The sequence below is a fragment of the Juglans regia genome, chromosome 15, assembly GCF_001411555.2.
Source record: "Juglans regia cultivar Chandler chromosome 15, Walnut 2.0, whole genome shotgun sequence".
Taxonomy (NCBI): Eukaryota; Viridiplantae; Streptophyta; class Magnoliopsida; order Fagales; family Juglandaceae; genus Juglans; species Juglans regia.
The window spans coordinates 12,204,346-12,225,715 of NC_049915.1; the positions used below are offsets into that span (position 1 = coordinate 12,204,346).

Genomic DNA, 21,370 nt, shown 5'->3' on the forward strand with positions numbered 1-21,370 from the left:
TTTTTCCTATCACACACAAAGTGTAATACCCAGCCCCTGAAACCCAAGCCCAGACAGTATGGAAACCCAACCTTTCACGAGGGAACGACGCCGTTTTAGTAAGATCTTCCTCCTCACATTTCAATTGCTTTCCCGATTTCTTATCTTCCCTTTCAGTTTTCTTTACTCTCGAAGTTTGCTCTACCCAGGTTTCCAAAACCTCCACATCTCTACGGTTTCTCTTCTACTCCTTATCCTCATATCACAACTCCCCTCTTTAGATCAGGCTCTCTCCCTCTTATAGCCACTGTGAAACTTCAACATTCTTCTCACCGCTACCATCTTGCACTAATGCTGTGCAGACACTCGAAAACCACCATGCATCACCGAGTATAAGCCGCCATCTTCTCTTCCCTTCACATTGTGGTCACCTGCCCTTGCTTTATACCCCAACCGAAGCTTCTCCCTTCGCCGTTGACCACCTTGGAAACAGCCCAGGTGCACGGCTCAACGCATGTACAAGGACCTCTGTTTTGGTCAAGCTGAAACAGAGCACCCACTCTCTCAAACTTTTTCCCCCTTTGTGTTCGGTTCCTCTCGGTTTCCCTCTCCTCACCTCTCTGCCATTGCTGCCCTTACACGCCAGATGAATATAGGTCGCCGTCATTGCTCAACCACCACGTTGCCGCCCATCACCGAACTACCGCAACTGACCATCACCAAGAGCATGGTTCCTTTAAAAACAGCTTCCATGCTAGCTGCATGGTCACTTGCCGTCCGTGCACCGTAGCCCAGCCGTTAACCAGCAAGTGGAGCCACCGCAGATCACGAGCAAGACTCCATGGTCGGACTGCAGCCCCCATGTTGCATGGTCCGTAACTCCCTCTCCCTCTTTCTCTTGGATTCTATCTCTTTCTCTCTCACTATCAGTGCACTTCAGCCAAGCCGTACACCGTAGATCTAGTCCAGCCGCCGCTTCCGTCGTTCCTAGCCACCCCTCTCAGTGAGTATGGACTGATCCTTACAAATGGTTTGATTTTGGAAGTTATAATCTCATACTTTTTTATTTTTTGTGACCATGCATGCTTTGCCCAAAGAGCCCTTGTATATATTTTTATTTCCCTAAACACCTTGTCATCAGATGGTCCAAAAGGTATTTTTTTATATTAAACTTGATTTCATAGAAAATATTTAAAGACTTTAATTATACTATCAGGTATTAGTTTTATGGTTTGATTTTGGTAGAAAATTGTAAGTGTTTAAAATTATATTTTTAAAACACTTTAAGCCTATTATATGAAATAAATCTTGGATAGTTTTAAATTAGATATCATTAGAAATTTACGATGATTTTTAAATATTTTATGAATTAATATTGCTTAAGAAATTTATGACTTTCTACTAGATTATAGGTTGGCAGTATTAAGTTAGTGTTGTAATAATAGTTTATCGAGATACGAGTTTTAATTATGATTATGTTCATTTTCGAAATGAGTTTAAGTTGTTTTGCCATACTTGATAAAATTATAGTATAATAAGTGAAGATTATTTTTAACGATAATATATTTATTAGATTTCTGATACCTATACAGTTATCAAAGCCTTTTCCATAGTATGAATTTAAGTAGATGAAGAGTTTTAGCAGTTCTTTTAGAAGTTTGGTAACGTTTAGTATTCTGTATATGTGACAATTAGTATTTATTCGGCACGATTATGAAAAGATTCAGTAAAGTTAAAAAGTCCAGGTAAGCGGGGTTCTTATGTTAGATTTGTATAAAAAGAATGAACTGATGTTGGTTTGTAAAAATGTGCATGTTGTTTTTAAAAAGAAAATGTGAAAAACAACCTCAGTAGATGTTTTGCATTCACTCATGAGATATGTATGAAAGAGAAAAGAAGTGCTTTTGACATGAATAGTGTAGACATGAGCAATATTTGACATATTTCTGAAATGTGCAAAAGAGTGAATATGATATCTGTGAATTTTTGTATATATGATATGAAAATGATTTGGATCTATTTTTGATTAAATAGAAATGATATGAATGTGTTCAACACGTGATTTGATATGATATGGATATGAAAAACCTTTGACATACTTATCTGTTTTGATTCTGATTCTGAATATGGTTCTGATATGATGATACTAGTTCACGTGATATGATTGGTACCAACATGATATGATATGAGTGCACCCACTTTGGAAACAAAGTGGTCTTTTATGTGTTCTTTCCTATGTGCACACTCAGGGCCCCGAGATTGAAAAATGGAAAGTTTCACAATATGATAGTGCTTGGTTTGGCCACCTAGGATAACACAACTCTACCACGGGGGTTAAACATAGTATATGATACGATACGATATGATACGATAAGATGAAGATGTTCAGTTATGTTATGCCAAAGCATTTTTGAATATGAAAAGTGTCTTTAAATATGAACAGTTGGTTTTTAAGCATGAAAAGATTGAAAAATCGCTTTGATTTTCTGATAACACGTTTCTGAGATCTGTATATGAAAATGAAATGTTTTATTTTTGCATACTGAACTTTCTAAAAATGGCTCATGTTTACATGCTAGTATATATTCTCTGCTTACTGAGTTGTTAATAACTCACCCCTTATCTCCATAACATATTTCAGATATTTGATGGTACAATTAGGGATCAAGACTATAAATCTTGTATAAGGCTATGTGAGCATAGTGGAATAAGTACAAAGATGATACTTTGGTTATTTGAGCATTTTATTCAATAGTTCTATTTTTGCTTTGGCGATTGGGTATTTTGGAAGGTTGGGGTTTATTTTGAGATTTTGTAGTGTTTTAAATTATTCATGTTGGAGTAGTTGATTTGAAACAATGAGTTGTATGTGTCATCGAAAACTTTGGAGTCTATGACTATATGATTGAGACATGATTTTGAGTGACTGGTAGTAACTCTCCGACCCATCCGGGACCGTGGCGTTACACAAAGACACTCTCTCTCTATTTATTTACCTTTGAGACGAAATTCATTCATTGGCAAGCAGAGAACTCTCAATGAGCTAATGCAGTGGCTTTGATTTGGAAACTATATACTACCTAGAAATGCTAGAAATCCAATATTCATAACGAAATTCAAAACTCATGTTTTAGATATATATTCACGTACTGTCCAACATACGCATTTTTGCAACTGCATGCACTTAGACCTGCGCGCTGGCATATCCACAGAGATGGAATTTAACAAAATTAGAAACCAAGCTATGCATGTAGATTTCTTGATGTTTTGATCATAAGAACACGTCGTTTTCTTCCAATCCACGTAGTCATCCACGGCGGATCACCAGAGACAACTTGATAGCCTGCACTTGCATACAATTTTCGTGCACCTAAATCATCTTCATAAGCTCGGAGGGCAAGATACTCGAAACCCCAAAGCGTGGAGAGCACGTCGCAGGCTTTTAGCAACACCGTCGCGATTTTCTGCCTCCTGTCAAAACAGCAGAACATGATGACATCAATCATGGTAAGTGGGAGGAGAAATGAAGCAGCAGCAGCAGCTGAAGTGATGAAAATAGAACTCATACCAAGTAGGATGGACGTATTTCACCTGAATTCTTTCAAGACAGCAATCCCAGACACATAAAGATACTCTTCTGCTCCAGCTGGAAGATGCTCAAGCACAGCTTTATCTCTCAACACTGTAACATCTACAACGCCCACAAGTTGCTTTTGTACATCAGAAGCATTGGTGTTAGGCTCAGTGACCAAGCAAGCGTATCTGTTCATGATATATATCAATTGCAGGGCCGAATTAATGAAACGCTTTGGCTTAAAAAATTGCTGTAGTGATTAAAAGTTGGCAAATTCATTTTCCCCTTAAGAGTATTGTCTTAAGAATATAATATCATTCCTATGAATTATAGATGACATAGTCTTGATGAATTCATGTTTTTTTTTTTCATGGTCAAGGTTTACCTGTTAGGAGGTGAGTTCCTAAGTTTGTATAGAAGTCCAGAAAGCACTTCAGCCTGTATTTTCAGCAGGACACCATGAAGCTGTTATAAACTGATGTTGATCCAGTGATGGAAACAAAGCTTAATTGTTATTCGATTTCTTTTTTCTTTTTCACTTGGGTTAAGGAAGATAAGGATATCGTCCAGAGGATGCATGCTCATATAAAAATACAATGAATTCTGAAATACCCAATTTTGTCCAGGCTAAACCAGTCCAAAAAATAAAACCATCATTAAATTCAAACCCAACTGAAGATACTGCTATGAGGGCCCTGATGATGATTCAGCTATGGACCTCTCGGATTCCCTCCCAAAGACGAAGGGATGTGATCAGTCCCCAAGGAATCATTTAACATGAATGTTCATCTTCCAATGCAAACAAAAAGTGCAAAATGCGAAACCTGTTGCCTAGGTCATAAATAAATTCAGTCTTAAAGCAATTAAGACATGACAAGCAACTTAATTATGATCAACCATTCTCCTGTCAGAAAAAGGCAGAGTTCTACCCCTAATATAAGCAACTAGGCTCACAGACTCACGAGCAACCAAATATTTAAAACACAGTAACACACCAAGCAAAATATCTCACTCAAGCACCAGTCTCTCCCATCCATGGTGCCCTGCTCCTACAGTGGCCTTAATGCCTCTAACTAAGGTCACCCCCTCCAAAGCTGCCCCGGGAGAGCTCACTTACTCCTGTACCCTTTATGCCCTCGAAGTGGATTGTACATAGCCTTCAGGGTCAGACCTTATATAAAACAAATATTAGTGTAACCAGAAGGACAACCATCCCCAGCATTGAAGAAACCGATCACCACATACCTCTTCTGCCCAAGAATTGGACCGGAGGAAGTAACCTCTAGAGGTTCTCACCCACCACCAAGGTAGACATATCTTCCCTCAAAATGCAAAGAATGAAGCCAACCCTGCCAAGCTCTTCCTTGCTCAGTGTTGGTACTTCCAAAGCTATAAACTGAAAAGGACAATAGTTGAGGTAAGTAGTAGGGAAGGGAAGAAAGGACAAAAGAATGCCCACCTATTCGTCCGTCTCCTTGACTCATGGGAAAAAGCAAGATCTACACCCCAAGGAAGGGTGAAAGACAACCCAGACAAAGGCTTGAGCATCATCATCCCACGCAGCAAACCACAACCATCAGTATAGGGTTCTGTTGGCCTATAACAATATAGAAATTGCCATACCATCAAATTGTCAAGAGCCCTAAACGAACAGGCCATAGCACACCATGCAAGGACCAAAGTCCTTCCATCGTGAGGCAGGAGCTACTCAAGGATAGCCTTGCCATTGAAGATCCCGTACCTAGTGAGGCATGGGAAGACGAAGACTAGCCTTGAAGGTGGCTTCGAACAGGCTGCGTCAAGAATCAAGGTGTTATCTCCAAAAGTTGGAAAGCTAAGGTCAATTGACTATGATTCTCAAACTATGAAGATCAGCTGAGAGAGCGAAAGTATATAATGAGGGGACATGAGAAGCGAGACTGAACTGTGAACAGGATTCCCTTCTGTATCTTTATGCCTCGAAGTCAACCAAAAATATCATACCGCAATGCCTCAAATCCTTTCAAAAGATAAGGAAAATTAAGCAAGAGGAAGGGCCACTCCGAAATCCCCACCACAATGCACATGCTGCCAAGGAAATCGCTCACTCAATCATTGCTCTCTTGTCTCTCCTATCTATGTTTCCCCTTCTGGGAACCTGTTGGTTGTACATGCAAGCGTCCAATTGCGCCATCAAGTGCAAATATACTAAACCAGAAGAAACCAGAAGAACTTGACATGTGGTTTAAGGCATTCTTTGCTCTTAACGATATTCAGAGTAACTATTCATTATTCATTAACCTACACACTGCTAAGAAATGTCGAAATATAATACATATGGAAAACAGCGAGCAGAGAAAGAAAACGTTGTAGCCTCTCATTGAATGGAAGCGGGCATTTAGCAAAAAAAATTCTTTTCTTAAAAGAAAAGGGGTTAGATCCCAAAAATCAAAAGTTAAAAATTAGCGAACGCAATAATACATGTAATTAGGAGAAAAATGTGGGGGAGAAACCTGAAAGAACTCGAAGAAGAAGTCATTGAAAAGAGCTACAGGTTCGTGGAATGCTTCAGCTTGAACTTGAGCTGCCTTTTTCATCTCATCTGCCTTCACAACCAGCCTTCTCACCCTCCATCCATACTCATCTACCAAATATCTACTCTTTTCCTCTGCGTTAATTGCAGAATTCCCATTTCCAACGAAACCCACTTCCTGATCAGCTGATGAGGTTGAACAATGCACTGCAAAAGCTCTAGCTTTCGCTAAATATAGCAACGGCTGCTCACTTTTCCCCCCACTTGGAATTGCATTTCTCCAACTTCCACCAAAATCCATCAAACTAGTCCTCCTACCTTGTTTATGACATGTAAAAACATTGGAAGGTTCTGAATGCAATCTTCTCAGAATATTATTGTGATTTGCTAGCAAATGAGCCATGTGTTTTTTAGGATGGGGAATTAAGTTTCTGAAAGATACCTACATTACACGACGTTGTAACGAGTGCGTATGCGTGCTTGTCCCAGACTAGCTATCGAGAGCTACCAAAGGAAAGCTGTCGAGGGTATGTTGATGGGAATCAGGGCTTATATTTCTATACCATCTGCAACTCAACAGTTGATGCTTTGGCCGGATGCCCCATCTCAGACATAGAAGATCAGCATTGTCGTTTTAGTTGAGGTGGGAAAAGGTTGGACTTTAATTGGAGGGAAAGATAAAGGGATATGCGCACTGAGTGGTCATGAAGTCTCGCCTGCTTAAGACCATGAGAACCAAAGACGTCGACGTCAAAAGGGAACGCAAAGCTAAATCATGTCTCTGTTATGAATTGTTTTTAAATTCACATGTCTGTGTTTGATTATTTATTTTATTTTATTTTATTTTTGTAAGTCACTCATGGGACTTCGCTTTTAATAAATTGAGGTTTATTTTTCTCCAATCTTCTGTTAGGATTTCTTCTCTTTTCCTCTAGGGTTTGAACTTTACATGATATTAGACGTTTTTTCCTTCCATGGCGCTGTCTCACAAATCCATCTTTGAGGATGCTACATCTCCTTTATTTCTTCATGTTAGTAACAGCCTTGGTGTTCTCCTTGTCACTCAGCCCCTTGTTGGCGACAACTACCATGCTTGGTCTCGATCAATGTTCATGGAGCTTTCGGCTAAGAACAAACTCGGTTTTGTCAATGGATCTCTCACCATGCCTTCGGAATCAACATATCCTCTTCTTTCTTCATGGCTCCGATGCAATAATATGGTGATATCTTGGCTCTTAAACTTTGCTTCTCGTTATATCTCTGCTAGTATTTTATACATTACTAATGCGCATGAGATCTAGTTAGATCTTAAGAACGTTTTTCACAAAAGAACGGTCCTAGCATTTTTCAATTGTAGAAATCGATTTATGCTCTCTCTCAAGGCTAGGTTTCCGTGAGTAATTATTTTACTCACCTAAAAGCTCTTTGGGATGAATTAGCTAATTACAAGCATGTTCCTGCTTGTTCTTGTGGAGCTATACGTACGTTGAACTCCTATGTTTAACAAAAGCATGTTTTACAGTTTCTAATGGGATTGAATGAATCTTTTGCACCTACTTATACTCAGATCTTGCTTATGGAGCCTTTGTCTCCTTTTAATAAGGTGTTTTCTCTTATTTTACAAGAGGAACAACAACGAGAAATTTCTATTGTTTCTTTGCCTTCTGTTGATTCACATGTGTTTGTTTCCAAAACTGATGGAACCAGATTTGTTAAATCCTTTTCTAAGAAGGATAGACCAGTGTGTAAACATTGTGGAATCACTGGTCACGTGATTGACAAATGTTACAAATTGCAAGGTTTTCCACTAGGCTATAAACCAAAGACAAAGAAACAGTCTGTGGCCAATCACGTTGTCCTTAGTGATAGTAATTCCTCGGCTGCTTCTCCCTTTTCCTTTAACCAAGGCTCAGTATCAACAGTTTCTATCCATGCTTCATCCTCCAAACAGTACTGATGAGGTTTCTCCTGCTGTAAATGTAGTCACTACAACTTCTCCTTTTTTCTGGTATAACTTTTCCTCACAACGATAATCAATATTTTGTTTTCTCTTCCATTCAATATCATTTGATTCAAATGTTTGGATTCTTTATATAGGAGCCATAGATCATATGGTTCATTCTATTAATTGTTTTTCTTCTATTACCAAATCTGTTAATGCCTCTGTTAAGCTTCCTAATGGTCAATCTGTGTCTGTTACACATATTGGCTTTGTTCATATTTATGAACACCTTGTTTTACATGGTGTTCTATGTGTACCTTCTTTCAAATTCAAATTAATTTCTATCAGCAAATAGACTCAGTCACTGACTTGTTGTTTTTTGTTTTCATCTGACCTATGCTTCATTCAGGACTTGACTCGTTGGAGGCTGATTGGAGTGGGTAGATTGCAAGGACTTTATATACTGCAACAATCATGTTCTTCTTTTTCTAAACCTACTTCATATACTCCTTGCTTACTTGATAACATGTCTTTACATGCTTGTTCTGTATCATCCAAAAGGTCTAAGTATGAACTTTGGCATAATAGACTTGGTCATCCTTCTAATTCTAGGATAATATTTGTGAATAAATTTGTTCCACATTTGATTGTTCGATGCAATCCTTGTATGGTTTGTCCATTTGTTAAACAAAGAAAATTACATTTCCCTAATAATGTTCATCTATTTGCTGCTCCTTTTGATCTTGTGCATTATGATATTTGGAGACCATGTTCTGTTCCTACTGTTGACGGTTATAGATATTTTTTTACTATTGTTGATGATTCAACTCATGCCACATGGCTTTGCCTTCTTAAGCATAAATATGAGGTTTCACATGTTTTTAAAGTTTTTTTTTTTTTTAAGTTGATTAAAACATAATTTCATCTAAAAAAAAAAAAATTCGTACTGATCATGGTGCATAATTTTCTTTTTCTCAGTTTCTTCATTTCAAAGGTATTATACATCAACATAGTTGTATTGAAACTCCACACATAATTCTGTAGTGGAGAGAAAACATTAGCACATACTTAATATAGCTAGATCAATGATGATTCAGTCTCATTTACCTATTAATTTTTGGGGTGATGCTATTTTAACAATCCCCTGCATTATTAATAGGTTACCTACTCCTCTTCTAAATCACAAACTCATTTTGCCTCCACTTTGCAAAGATCTCACACCAAATTTGATCCTAAAGCTCGTACTTGTATTTTTCTTGGATATCCTTTTGGGATCAAAGGATACAAATTTCTTGGTATTAAAAAAATTCAATGTTTTATATCAAGACATGTTGTTTTTCATGAGCACATTTTTCCTTTTTCATCTAAAACTTCTTCTCATTTTTTGTCTCTTCCATCTATTGTTTTTCCTTGTCAATCTTTAACTTTAGATCTACTGCCTATGCCTTCAACAGTGTCCTCTTCAAATGATTCACCTACTGATTCTCCATCTTCTCCTTCCCCTATTCAAACACATGCTCCTGCCACTCAACCTACTATCTCACCAGTCACTTCTAAAATTCCTAGAAGATCCACTAGATTCAAAAGAGTCCTGGTTACTTGCAGATTTTCACTATAATTCTTCTTCTTCTGCACACTCCACATCATCAGATCTTTCAACAAGTTCTTCTTCATCAGGTTCTTCTTCATTTCTTTCTTTACATCCTAAATATGATATATTCAATTTCCTTTATTATGCTCATATTTTTCCTCCATATAAATCTTTTTTTCATGTCCATCACTGGTGAATTGCACCTGAGTCTATCATCAAGCTGTCAAGCACTCTCATTGGAGAGATGCCATGTCAACTGAGATTGCAGCCTTGGAACACACTAACACGTGGACTGTTACTTCCTTACCTCTTGACAAGAAACCTATAGGTTGCAAATGAGTCTATAAAATTAAGTATCGTGTTGATGGCTCCATAGAGTGTTACAAGGTAAGATTGGTTGCTAAGGGTTATACCCAAAAAGAATGCTTTGATTATTCTGAGACTTTTTCTCCAGTTGCTAAAATGGCTACTGTTCGAATCCTATTAGCTATCGCTGCTGTGAAATGTTGGCATCTTACACAACTTGATGTCAATAACGCTTTTTTACATGGGGACTTATCTGAAGAAGTGTACATGACATTACCTCCTGGATTTCATATTAAGGGAGGGGGAATCCAAGGTTTACAAGTTGAACAAATCACTTTATGGTTTAAAACAAGCCTCACGACAATGGTTTTCAAAGTTTTCAGCTTCTGTTATAAATCTAAGATTTAAACAATCCAAAGCTAATTATTAACTCTTTACCAAGTCCAAGGGTTCTTCTTTCATTGTACTTCTAGTTTATGTTGATGATATTCTCATAGTTAGTAATGATTTGAAATCTGTGGAGCATTTGAAGTCCTTGATGAAAAGTTCAAGCTTATGGACCTTGGCCAGCCCAAATATTTTCTTGATTTAAAAGTGGTTCGGTCTCCTACTGGCATTTCTCAATGTAAAAAAAGAAAAAATACTCTTTAAAGATTCTTCAAGATGCTGGTTTTCTTGCATCTTTCTTTTCCTATGGAGCAAAATGTCAAGTTAAGTAAAGAAATAGGAGATTTATTGCCTGATCCTACTGTCTATCGTAGACTTGTTGGTAGACTTCTTTATCTCACATTGACATGGCCAAATTTGTCTCACTCTTTGCATAGATTAAGTCAATATATGGCTTAGCCAAGATAGCCCCATTCACAAGTAGTCTATAGAATTTTACAGTGCATAAAGGGTACTCCTAGTCATGGCATTTTTTTTTTCCAGATGTCATTTCTCTATCCCTTAAGGCCTTTGCAGATTCAGATTGGGCTTCTTGCCCCAACAACCGTCGATGTACCAGTGGTTATTGTGTTTTTCTTGGGAATTCTTTGGTTTCCTGAAAGATAAAGAAACAATCAATTGTTTATCGCTCCTCAACAGAAACTGAATATCAATCCATGGCTTCTACTACTTGTGAAGTTATCTGGTTCCTCACTCTTTTGTCTGATTTTGGCATTTTACATACTAATAGTGCTCAACTTTTTTGTGATAGTCAGGCTGCAATACATATTGCTTCCAACCCGATTTTTCATGAAAGAACAAAGCACACTGAACTGGATTGCCACTTCATTCGGGACACGATTCAGGCTGGCATTATCAAGACCTTTCACTTGGCTTCACATCATAAACTTGCTGATGAGTTGGATAAACCTCTTGGTCATCAAAAATTTCATCACTTAATAACCAAGATGGGAGTTCATTCCTTCTACCCTTCATCTTGAAAGGGGTATCATGAATTGTTTTTAAATACACATGTCTCTATTTTGTACATACTATAAATACTGTTTTTTATTTTATTTTTGTAACTCACTTACAAGACTTCACTTTTAATAAATTGAGGTTTATTTTTCCCCAATCTTCCGGACCCTTTCTCTGCTAGGATTTCTTCTCTTTTCCTCTAGGGTTCGAGCTTTACAGTTCGCTCCTATGTATGTGTGGTCATAAGTGAACTATACTGATTGAGAGAGAGTTCATTTGTGTTTAGGTAAAGAAAGGTAGCTAAGATTAATGTTAAAAGATCTCTGAAGTCCACAATTGGTAGAGAGATTGTATGAAGTAGACCCTACTACAGTATATATTGTTGTCTGTATCAATATTTCAAACAATATTAAATAAGCAATAGATATTGTAGGTATGACTGTAAATGAACAAGGCTACTTGATAGGCAGATCGAACTCGACTTGATTAAGCTCAAATTCAATTTGAGTTAATTATTAAATGGGACATTCGCGAACTATGAATTAGACTTGATTATTAAATGATATAAACTCGTATAAACTCACCCGATTCATTTAATGTTTGTGAACAAATTCGTATAAAACTTGAATCAACTCGTCAGTTCGACTCATATATATTTATACATATACACCCAATTATATAAATTGTATTACCTATGTATTATGTATATAGTCCACTACATATACTATATATATCTATATATATATCATATAGAAGTTATGATGAATGCATATATTATGTACGTATGATATATGTATATATACAATATTACATATCAAATGTTACAAAACTTTATCCTATAGTTATCACTTATCACGTACTATAGCTATTATTTTATGTAAGTAATATGCATATTTAGTATTGATATGCTTAGCCCCTGTTTGGATGTTAAGTTGAGTTCTTTATGAATAGTAGTGAGTTGGAATAGTGGAGTGAGTTTTGTGGGGCTCACTTAAGATGAGTTTATATATGTTTGGATGTTAAGATGAGTTTAGATGTATTTATGGAAAGTTAAAAAAGGTTGTGAGTCCTGCTTGTAAAGAGGTGTTGAGTTGAAAAATATTATGGATCCCACGTGTAAAGAGGTTTTGAGTTGAGATGAGTTTTGTAGTTTGAAAGTTGAGTGTTTGGATGTTAGAGTCAGTTTAAAGTTAGACTGAACTGAGTTTATTTCAGTTTAGTCCAAGTTCCAAACGGGAAATTAAAGTTAAAATGTTTGCTTAAAGTTGTTAACAAGTTCATATCATAGATGACATGTGGATTTCTTTTAAAAAACTTTCATATATGGTAGGGACATGTCATTATATAGATATTGGTTGGCATCTTCAGAGGTGTGTGTTGAACTTTTGTAGCGTACCACCTCCACATGATGAGTTACTTATTGTTGATGCTTTATATAAGTGTTTTTGAAATTGGGGAGCTAAAAATAAAATTAGCTCAATTGTTGTAGGAAATGCAAGTTCCAATCATGTTGCCAATAAGATCTTGAAGGATGATTTTAAGTTGAAGAAAATATTGTTTGTTAAGAGGAAAATTGTTTCATATATGCTGTTGTGCACATTTGTTTGTGTAGTATGGACTTGGGGAGATCAGGGAGATTGTTGATTGTGTGAGGGTTGGCATAAAAATTTTGGTAACAACAGAGAGTAGGTTAAAACGGTTTAGCGAAATTGTGAAGTAGTTACAATTACCCTCAAATAAACTTATTTTAGATGTACCTGTTAGATGGAATAACATATATTTAATATTGGATGTTGCACTTCAATTCAAAGAGGTGTTTCCCATATATGGTGATAGAAATCAAAGTTTGAATGGGTTCCAAGTATTTAAGAATGGGAGAAAGTTGCAAATGTTTGTCAGCTACTTATGATTTTCAATGAGGTAACTAATATTGTATTCAAAAATGATTACCCAACAACAACCATATTTCTTTCTCAAGTATGGAGAATGCAAGACATCTTAAGTGTGACACCCCCAACCCCTCCTTGGGATTTGACAGTGATTGAAACGTCGAGACATGTAACAATATGTTACATACCCCTTATACATGATTGTTAACATGCAATGCACGAACATGTTTCTAGCGGTATGAATAAATCACAACGGAAAAACAAAGGGTCTTAACAATAATTATCGTACCAAAATAAGATTTTTATTTCATCCCAAGATAATGTCTTTAACAAAACTATATATCAAGGTTCGGGTTCCAAATATTGACCTTTTCATAAAAACCACAAAATTTAATATATTGTTTTATACTACATAATTAAAACTTTATTCATCAGTCCCCAAAATCTCCTTAATTTCTGCTATCAATTTCAAGACAATCTCTAAGTAATGGTCGATCAACTCGAGTCGATTCTCAAAAGTAAGAATCTCTTCAACTATCAACGACCAGTAAGGCTTTCATTTTCCCATCTTGCTCACCTTCTTCTGAACCAGCCACAGCTTCTACGATTCAAAGGGGAAAATGGTAGTGAGATTACCATAGTGAGATTCCTTGAAACCTCAATAAAGTTTACCACAAACATATACATAGATCACATAAACATGATTAGAGTAAACATGAACATGAATGCATGAGTATGAACATGCATTTTCATGAGACTATATTTTTTTCCTATCTAGATTCCTTTTAAAAACATAAGAACTTTGTAATGACATAACATGCATAAAACCTCTCGTTTCCTTCCTTATTCTTACTTGTTCTTATACTTACTTATGGATACCTCACGATTTCCAGTAAAATGTGTGCACCTTCTTATTACTGCACCCTATCAGGTTTTGCCCGAATGTGACTACGTCATCGGAGAAGACATACTCAGGTAGATCGTAATGCCTTCACCATGAGCATTTAGTTACTTTGGCAGATCGTAACGCCCTCACCACTAGCATCTAATTGCTTCAATAGATTGTAATGTCTTTACCATCAGCATTTAGTTGTGCACCCACCAACGTTAAGTGCTTACAACTTCGCTCCAACAACCTTTTGATCCCCATTCAAACCTTAAGAACATTTTAAAAACAACAACAGTAAGAATGTTCTCATTTTTCGACAAAAGCAAGAACTTTAAGCCTATGAGCTGCCAAACACAAGCTAGTAATTTAAGTTAAAGTCTAATGTACAAGCAACCAATTAACTAAATACTAATATTTCCTTTCAAAACACAAAAACTAAGTATGATATATATATATATATATATAACATGACTAAACTCACGCTCCACATACATGTTAATTAAGAAAGACCGATTAATTACTTGTTTACTCTAATGTTTCAATGCTTATAAATGTCAGGCCTATATAACTTCATTGGGAATGGCTTCATCCACCCAGGAACAAGAAAACCTCATTGCCAAGAAATACATAATTCCCTCATCCATAAAACAAAGCCATTCAATGATACACTACACACCATATATCAAACTAAGTGTACTATCTACATACTTGGAATTTTATAGAAGGAAAATTCCAAGTAGCCATACATCTTTCTTCCAAAGTTTCAAGAGTACTCAAATGTAAACAATGGAGATGATTACTCCACATAAAAAAAAGTACCAATGCAAAAAAAAAATACTATTTTTTTATTGGTAGAAACAATAATACTATGAACAATAAACGAGAACTTAGCCATGCCTTGAGAAACGAGAGTTTAAAAAAATTATAACCGCAAGACAATTGAGGAAATTGATAGTAGTATTTATTAGGGGATGTGAATTACAAAGAAATCATTTCAAGGCAAGATTGGCATGAATCAATCCATATAATATATAAGCCCTACCATAACATTAGAATAGCCACATCTTTTATCACAAGGCAAGGGGTAAGACGGCCAAATTCTAGTGTTCTTATTAATAGATTACATAGGAAATTTCAAAAAAAATGTTCTTCATACACAGGGAAACACCAACAGTGCATAAACAGATCAAGTGTCTAATAAGTTAGGGTTTCTGTTACAAGATGGCAATCCAAAATCAATGAACATAGATTTGAGCCTCGAAAATGTAACAAAAGGGAAATCATGAGAGCAAGGGGGAAAATTACAGATATATATATATATATATTCTAGCAAAACATGAAGAAAAAACAAAAGAAAAGAAGAATCAAAACTCACAAGGGAGTGGCAGATGAGTAGCAAAATCGCGTGGGGGCCGTGGGTTGCGAATAGAGCAAGGGAGAGACGGAGGGCCTTGGGCTGCTGGGCTAAGCGTGGAGGAGAAGGGGGCTCTGCGGAGGATTGGCGATGGTGTCAAGGTGTGAGTGGTGGCGAATGGTGCCCCTAGTGGCGACGATATAGAGAAATGAGAGAGAGAGAGAGAGAGAGAGGTCGATGCCAAATTTGGGGAAAAAGATGTTTCTACCATGGGGGTTGGGGGAGAAGGAGGGGGTGGCCGTCGAGGTGAGGTGGCGGTGGCATGGTGGGGTCGCTGAAGATAGGCTGTGCGCAGCGGAGTGGGTTCAGGGAGAAGAGGGATTGGGGAGGCAGAGTGGGAGAGGGAAAGAAATGAGGGGAAAATGTAATGCGTTTAAATTTAGGAAAAAGCTACTTTGCCTCCCCACTTTGACCACTCTATTTAACCGCTGGTCAATTTTTTATTTTTTTTTAATGATTAAGGAAGTGATTTTAAGTGTATTGGTGTATTTTTTTTTTATTTTTTTAAAAATATTTAAATGTATTAAAAAATGTGAAAAAAAAAGAAAAAAAAAAAAACCGCCCAGCAGTAAGAGTGGGCATGCAGAGTAGCCCCACTCTTAAATTTAATTTAACTTTTCCGACGATTTGGATTCGTTGCTAATAACATTTAAGTGACTGCAAATGTTCTTATGGCGACAATGTTCACAGCAAATAGTATGTGTTGCGTCGATTTTCTTAATCGACGAAAATGTTTGCCGCTTACTAAAATCGACAACTTTTTGTGACGACAAAAATTGCCGCAAAAAGTGAAAAGTAATTTTTACTCCATTAGTTCCAAAATTTGAGATGGAAAGCAAGTGGCGACTCGGAAATTGCCAAAAATAATGTCTATTTGGGGTTAAATTTTTTGTGACGATTTTAAAATCGTTGAAAAGGCTTGAATTTTCTAAAATGCTATTTTCAACACTTTTTATTCGCCACAAAAGTAGCTATTGTGGCGATTTTACCATTAACCAAAAATAAAATACCGCTACAATTACAAATATTATTTGCAGCGGCGACACTAAAGCACTGCAAAAGGTTGAATAGTCGCCACATATACGTGAATAGTAATTTTAGAATCAAAATTTTGAATACATTGCTTTGGATTTCAGCAGCGAGACGAAAATTGTCGTAAAATCTGGAAAATGCCTTATTTCTTTTAGTGATTAAAGTTAAAAGTTGAATAAAATATTGTTAGAATATATTTTTTTAATATTATTTTTGTTTTGTGATTTGAAAATTTTAAATTATTTATTTTATTTTGTGTGAGAATTTGAAAAAATTGTAATGATTAAATGAAAGAAAAATGTTAAATATACTTAAGAAAAACTTATAAAAAACTTGCTTCTTCTCATGTCAGTTATTGATACATTGAAAATCATAAAATTTGAAATTCAAAATTTGAATTTTAAAAGAAAACTAACAAAATGAGTCTTGTAAATAAAACTGAGACATTACCCCAGTTTTTATTATATGGATTATTTGGATTCGGTGATGTAAAGCACGAATAGAGGATAGAAAAATGTCAGTTCAAGCGTGTTGGGAGCAGATTCTGTTTTGTAAAGAGAGTTGAGAGAAATTGTAAAGACAATCTAGGCCTAAATAGGATATTGCTCAGCCTTGAGAATGATAGACACGTTGCATGCATGGCATAAAACATGATGATAAAAAACTCCAATAACCATGCTCAGTTTTCCCTCCAAGTTTTCCTTCCATTTTCCATTCTTTCAAGACCAATAGGTGGCCTTCTTTCCCTATGATTAAGCTCATAAGATTTGGAGTACATAACCTAACAAAAACCCTAAGATCTTGTTGGTTCAAGTGGGCGTCAAGGTGTATGCACATGACCTTCATGAGTGGCTAGGCATAGGCCATCGTGTCCTCCTTAATGATGTGCCATTTTTCACAATCCCCTCAATAAATGATATTATCTCTCCATTAAATGATCTGAAAACATATTAATTAAGCAACCTGAAGCGAGGATTTCAGCCATAATTTTCTCAAATTCTCATATAAAATATAATAAACAATTCAACTTTTTTAAATCTTAAAATATTAATAATATTAAAAAATAATATTCTAACAATATTTTATTCAACTTATTTAAAATCATCTCATCTCATCTCACAATCAAACAAGCCATAAATCTAACCCTTAATAAATGTACTACCTAATCATCATCACCTATTAACCAAAAAGCTGCCCAGTCTCAAGTTTATTAATAAACCTTTACTTATGGCGGAGGAAAACCGTGATAACATCATTACACTTGGGAGCTTACATGATAAATCGCTATAAACTAACCCAGAAACCAAGTGTAAAAAAAAAAAAAACAAATCTAAAAGAAAAAAAATTCTAACAAGCCTAATAAAAAAATACCAGAACAAGAAGAAAGTGCAATTCAACGTAAATCTGACAATTACATAAAGCCACAAACGTGAATCAATCATGATATAAAAATCATAACTGACCAACATGGAACACAGTCATGACATAAAAACGTAAACATAAAACGAATTAACGTAAACTTAAATGCCAGACCAATAAAATTAGCTGCTACGATGTAAAAGTAAAACGTCAAAAACCGCAAATGTAAAAAGCATCAAAGATACAATTCAACGTAAACGTAAAAAATAAAATGCTAGACACAAAAAATAAAATTTAGCTGCTACAGCGTACCTGTAACTTAAATCCTGTGGATATGTCTAAACACCTCTACAATAAGAATCTGGCACCTCTAAAGATATCAATATGTGCAATATTTAATCTTTTCTTTCTTCTCATTTTAATAGATATATTCCTGAACCAAAACAGAATCTGCTCCCAACACGCTTGAACTAACATTTTTCTATCATCCATTCGTGCTTTACATCGCCGAATCCAAATAATCCATATAATAAAAACTGGGGTAATGCCTCTTAAATGTTCTAACTGCGACGACCTTTTTCCTTTGGAAATCCAATTCCACAACCTTTCTCTCCAACTTTGTTGCTGTTCAAAATCAACTCCCAACAGGTCCGAAACCATTTTCCACAGCTACATTGCAAAATCCCCCTCTCCCAAAACGTGATCTATCGTTTCAATCCTCGGCTTCTCACAACATACACATGACGAACATAAAGAAATACCCAATCCCTGAATATTGGTGTCTACACTCAAAGCCCCTTGTAATCAATTCCAGCATACAAAAGAAATCCTGAGAGGAATACCAGGATCCCAAATAGCATTTGCCTTCCTAACTTGCTCATTTTTTATTCTGCACAACTCCCACCCATCTTTAACAGTAACATTCAAATTGTTTGAGGACTTCCAAAATACCTTACCTTCCAATTCCATCCTACCCAGCTTCACATTCAAACAAATATACCGAGCCTTCTCTCTACCTATCATCTCCGTGAGCTGTTCTTCATGCCACTCCATTCCTATAATCATCTCCCACAATATTAATTTTGGTTGATCTATAACTTGTACTTGCCTACCCAGAATACTCAAACCAGACCAATTTTCCCACCAAAATGGAATTTTTGCCTTGTTTATTTGCTACCTTGAGTATTCCATTACAACCCCAAAACATGATGCAATTGACTTCAATCGACTTTCATTAGACCCTAGGTTCAAGATGGGGGCTAATCTAATTTTGTTTTCCTTTAATTTATGAAGAGCCAAATCTTTCAAGAATGTTGACAATGTCTCTAAAGTGGTTGCATGATAAGTATGTTTAGGAATACAATTCAAATCTTATGGGACAAAGAGAGTAGAAAAATGTTCAAACAAACTCTTCCAGTGGTTCCTTCATTGATGGGAGAAACATGCTGAGTGGCTATACATTGTTTAAATATTTTGTTAGAAGTGTTGATACTGTACAACTGGTCAAATCAAAATTGGGCATCTATTTAAAAGATCATCAACTATGACGGCAAGTGTTATATTTATTTATAACTTTTAAGTTGCTGGTTTATTATCTTATATAACAGAAGTACTAACTACATCTTTCTTTGCCAATAGAAGATGTTCCATCTACAAATCAGATTCTTTTGCCATTGGTAAAAGTATTTTTATTTGATAATATGTAATCTAAACTCATAATTATTTACTTTTGTATGTTTGATGGATTTGTAGTTTTGTTCGATGCAAAATTTTGCCAGTGTGTATCAGTATATGCATGTATAGATTCTAGAGTGGACATAACTAGAGAGCCTTTTAAATTTGGTGTTTACAAATTAGTGTATGCAGGTATAGTTGCTTAAGTGTACTTAATTGCAGGTATAGTTGTTGAAGTTTGCATGCATCTTCGAATTTTCTAGGAGATTCAATTTTTATTTTGGTTGTAAATTTGTATTTTATTTGGAAATTGCTATATCGTGTTAGTACATATCAAATATACTATTATCAGTTGAAGATTAAGAATCTTACACCTAATTTTATGAATGGACAATCTGAGAGGCCTATTATTGCAATGAAAAAAAATCACCAATATGACAAAATATATTTTGTGAAGGAAAATTAAATTTTGCATTATTATCAAATAGGGCTGCTACCCACATGGTGCGGGGTGGGCCCCACACCATGTGAGGGTGGGTTTTTTTCCCCGGCCCCTACCTAAGCCAACACATTGGGTCTAAAAAAAAATTTTTTGATTCAAAAATATTTTTTTTGACCTAAATTATAATAAAATTAAAATTAAAATTTATAAATATAAAAAAAATTTAAATTCATTAGAATTAGATTTTAGATTGTCTTGACCTCATAGGCCAACCTTTATATATGAAGTCAATACAATATAATAATCATTGAGACTTAGTAACAATTTGAAAATCTAGGCAATGCTCTAGCCTCTTACTCTCACTCTAGAATTTTTTTGTTTTTTCAGCTTTCTTGTAATCACCAACTAGGTCTGAATTCCTAATAATTGCACTAACTAAAATGATTAGAATCTGACTAAAAAGGTAGGAGTTCCATTAGTGAGGAGGATCATCACACGACAGATAAGAGCAGTAAGGATGAAATGCCTGATGGAGGGGCTCGGCATTGTCGGCAATGGGCCTTTTCTTTCACTTTAATTTTCCAGCTTTCTACGGCCAATATATGACCCTGAAATTCTCTCAAGTACCTGGCCAGAAATTATTAGAATGACTGACCGAAGATAGTTAATTTCATTGGTTTTGAGGGGCTGCACACACAGCTGAAGCATGGCGACAAAATTCTGAAAAAAAAAATTATTAAAAATAAACAAGCTTGTGTATAACGCTTTTATCAACCGTTTATTATATGAAAAATAATATTTATAATCGTGAGTATGTAAGTATTATATAGTTATTTTAAAAAAATAAAAAAATAAATATAAAATTCATGTGAAAAGAAATTAATTTTTTAACAATAAATTCTATTCTTTTTTAAAATGACTGCACGATATTTACGTATTTCATAATTGTATATAACATTACTCTTATCATATTTGGGACAACAAAGATCATTATTCAGGTGGTGGCTTTGGAGTGTAGGGCCTTAATTAGGTAATAAAGTGGGCTGCCATGTGTCGAGCCCGGATTGGGCCACTTGGTGTTACGTCATCACAAATTTTTATTGCACCAAAAATTTCTGAAAACTCTAACTAAAACAATGGTGCTAGTTTTTTCTTCACCTCAAGTACCTCTAGCCCAACCCGCAACCTCCATGGTTTAATATTCACAATCAATTTTTCTAGATTACTACTTTTCCTTGGGGTGTCACATACATTAAATCTGTTATATAATAAAAAAATATTTTATAATTTATCATATCACATCAAGTCATTTCAGACTGCAAATTAATTTTATTTTCTAATTCTTTTGTAAACTAAGAATTTC

At 35.6% G+C, this 21,370-nt stretch overlaps 1 protein-coding gene and 1 long non-coding RNA gene across 7 annotated transcripts; one reads left to right on the forward strand and one right to left on the reverse strand.

The window, feature by feature from the left end:
- Nucleotides 1-3,066: 3,066 nt before the first annotated feature.
- On the reverse strand, nt 3,067-6,756 carry LOC109012216. Of its 5 annotated transcripts, none has more exons than XM_035686128.1 (5): nt 6,512-6,748; nt 6,046-6,379; nt 3,939-3,991; nt 3,571-3,741; nt 3,067-3,450 (listed from the first exon to the last, which is right to left on the reverse strand). In XM_035686128.1, coding segments are annotated over exons 1-5 (789 nt in total). In that variant the 5' UTR covers nt 6,514-6,748; the 3' UTR covers nt 3,067-3,221. The 5 variants fall into 5 exon arrangements, with proteins under 5 accessions (XP_035542021.1, XP_018849293.1, XP_018849292.1 ...); XM_018993748.2 differs by having other exon boundaries at nt 6,046-6,383; nt 6,512-6,747; XM_018993747.2 differs by having other exon boundaries at nt 6,046-6,383; nt 6,508-6,747.
- A 180-nt stretch (nt 6,757-6,936) lies between these two features.
- Nucleotides 6,937-11,465, forward strand: LOC109012215. 2 transcript variants are annotated; one of them, XR_004798428.1, is made up of 2 exons: nt 6,937-9,985; nt 11,103-11,465. It is a non-coding gene; the product is annotated as an uncharacterized LOC109012215 (long non-coding RNA). The 2 variants fall into 2 exon arrangements; XR_001999416.2 differs by having other exon boundaries at nt 11,107-11,465.
- Nucleotides 11,466-21,370: the final 9,905 nt, after the last annotated feature.

Bases quoted from the DNA above. Each gene is read 5' to 3' on its own strand.
- LOC109012216 (XM_018993745.2), bottom strand. From the start codon at position 6,468: ATGGCTCATTTGCTAGCAAATCACAATAATATTCTGAGAAGATTGCAT. The intron at 3,992-6,045 runs GTTTCTCCCCCA...CTGAAAATACAG, and splicing joins TCTTCTTCGAGTTCTTTCAG to GCTGAAGTGCTTTCTGGACT. The intron at 3,742-3,938 runs GTAAACCTTGAC...TATCATGAACAG, and splicing joins AGGAACTCACCTCCTAACAG to ATACGCTTGCTTGGTCACTG.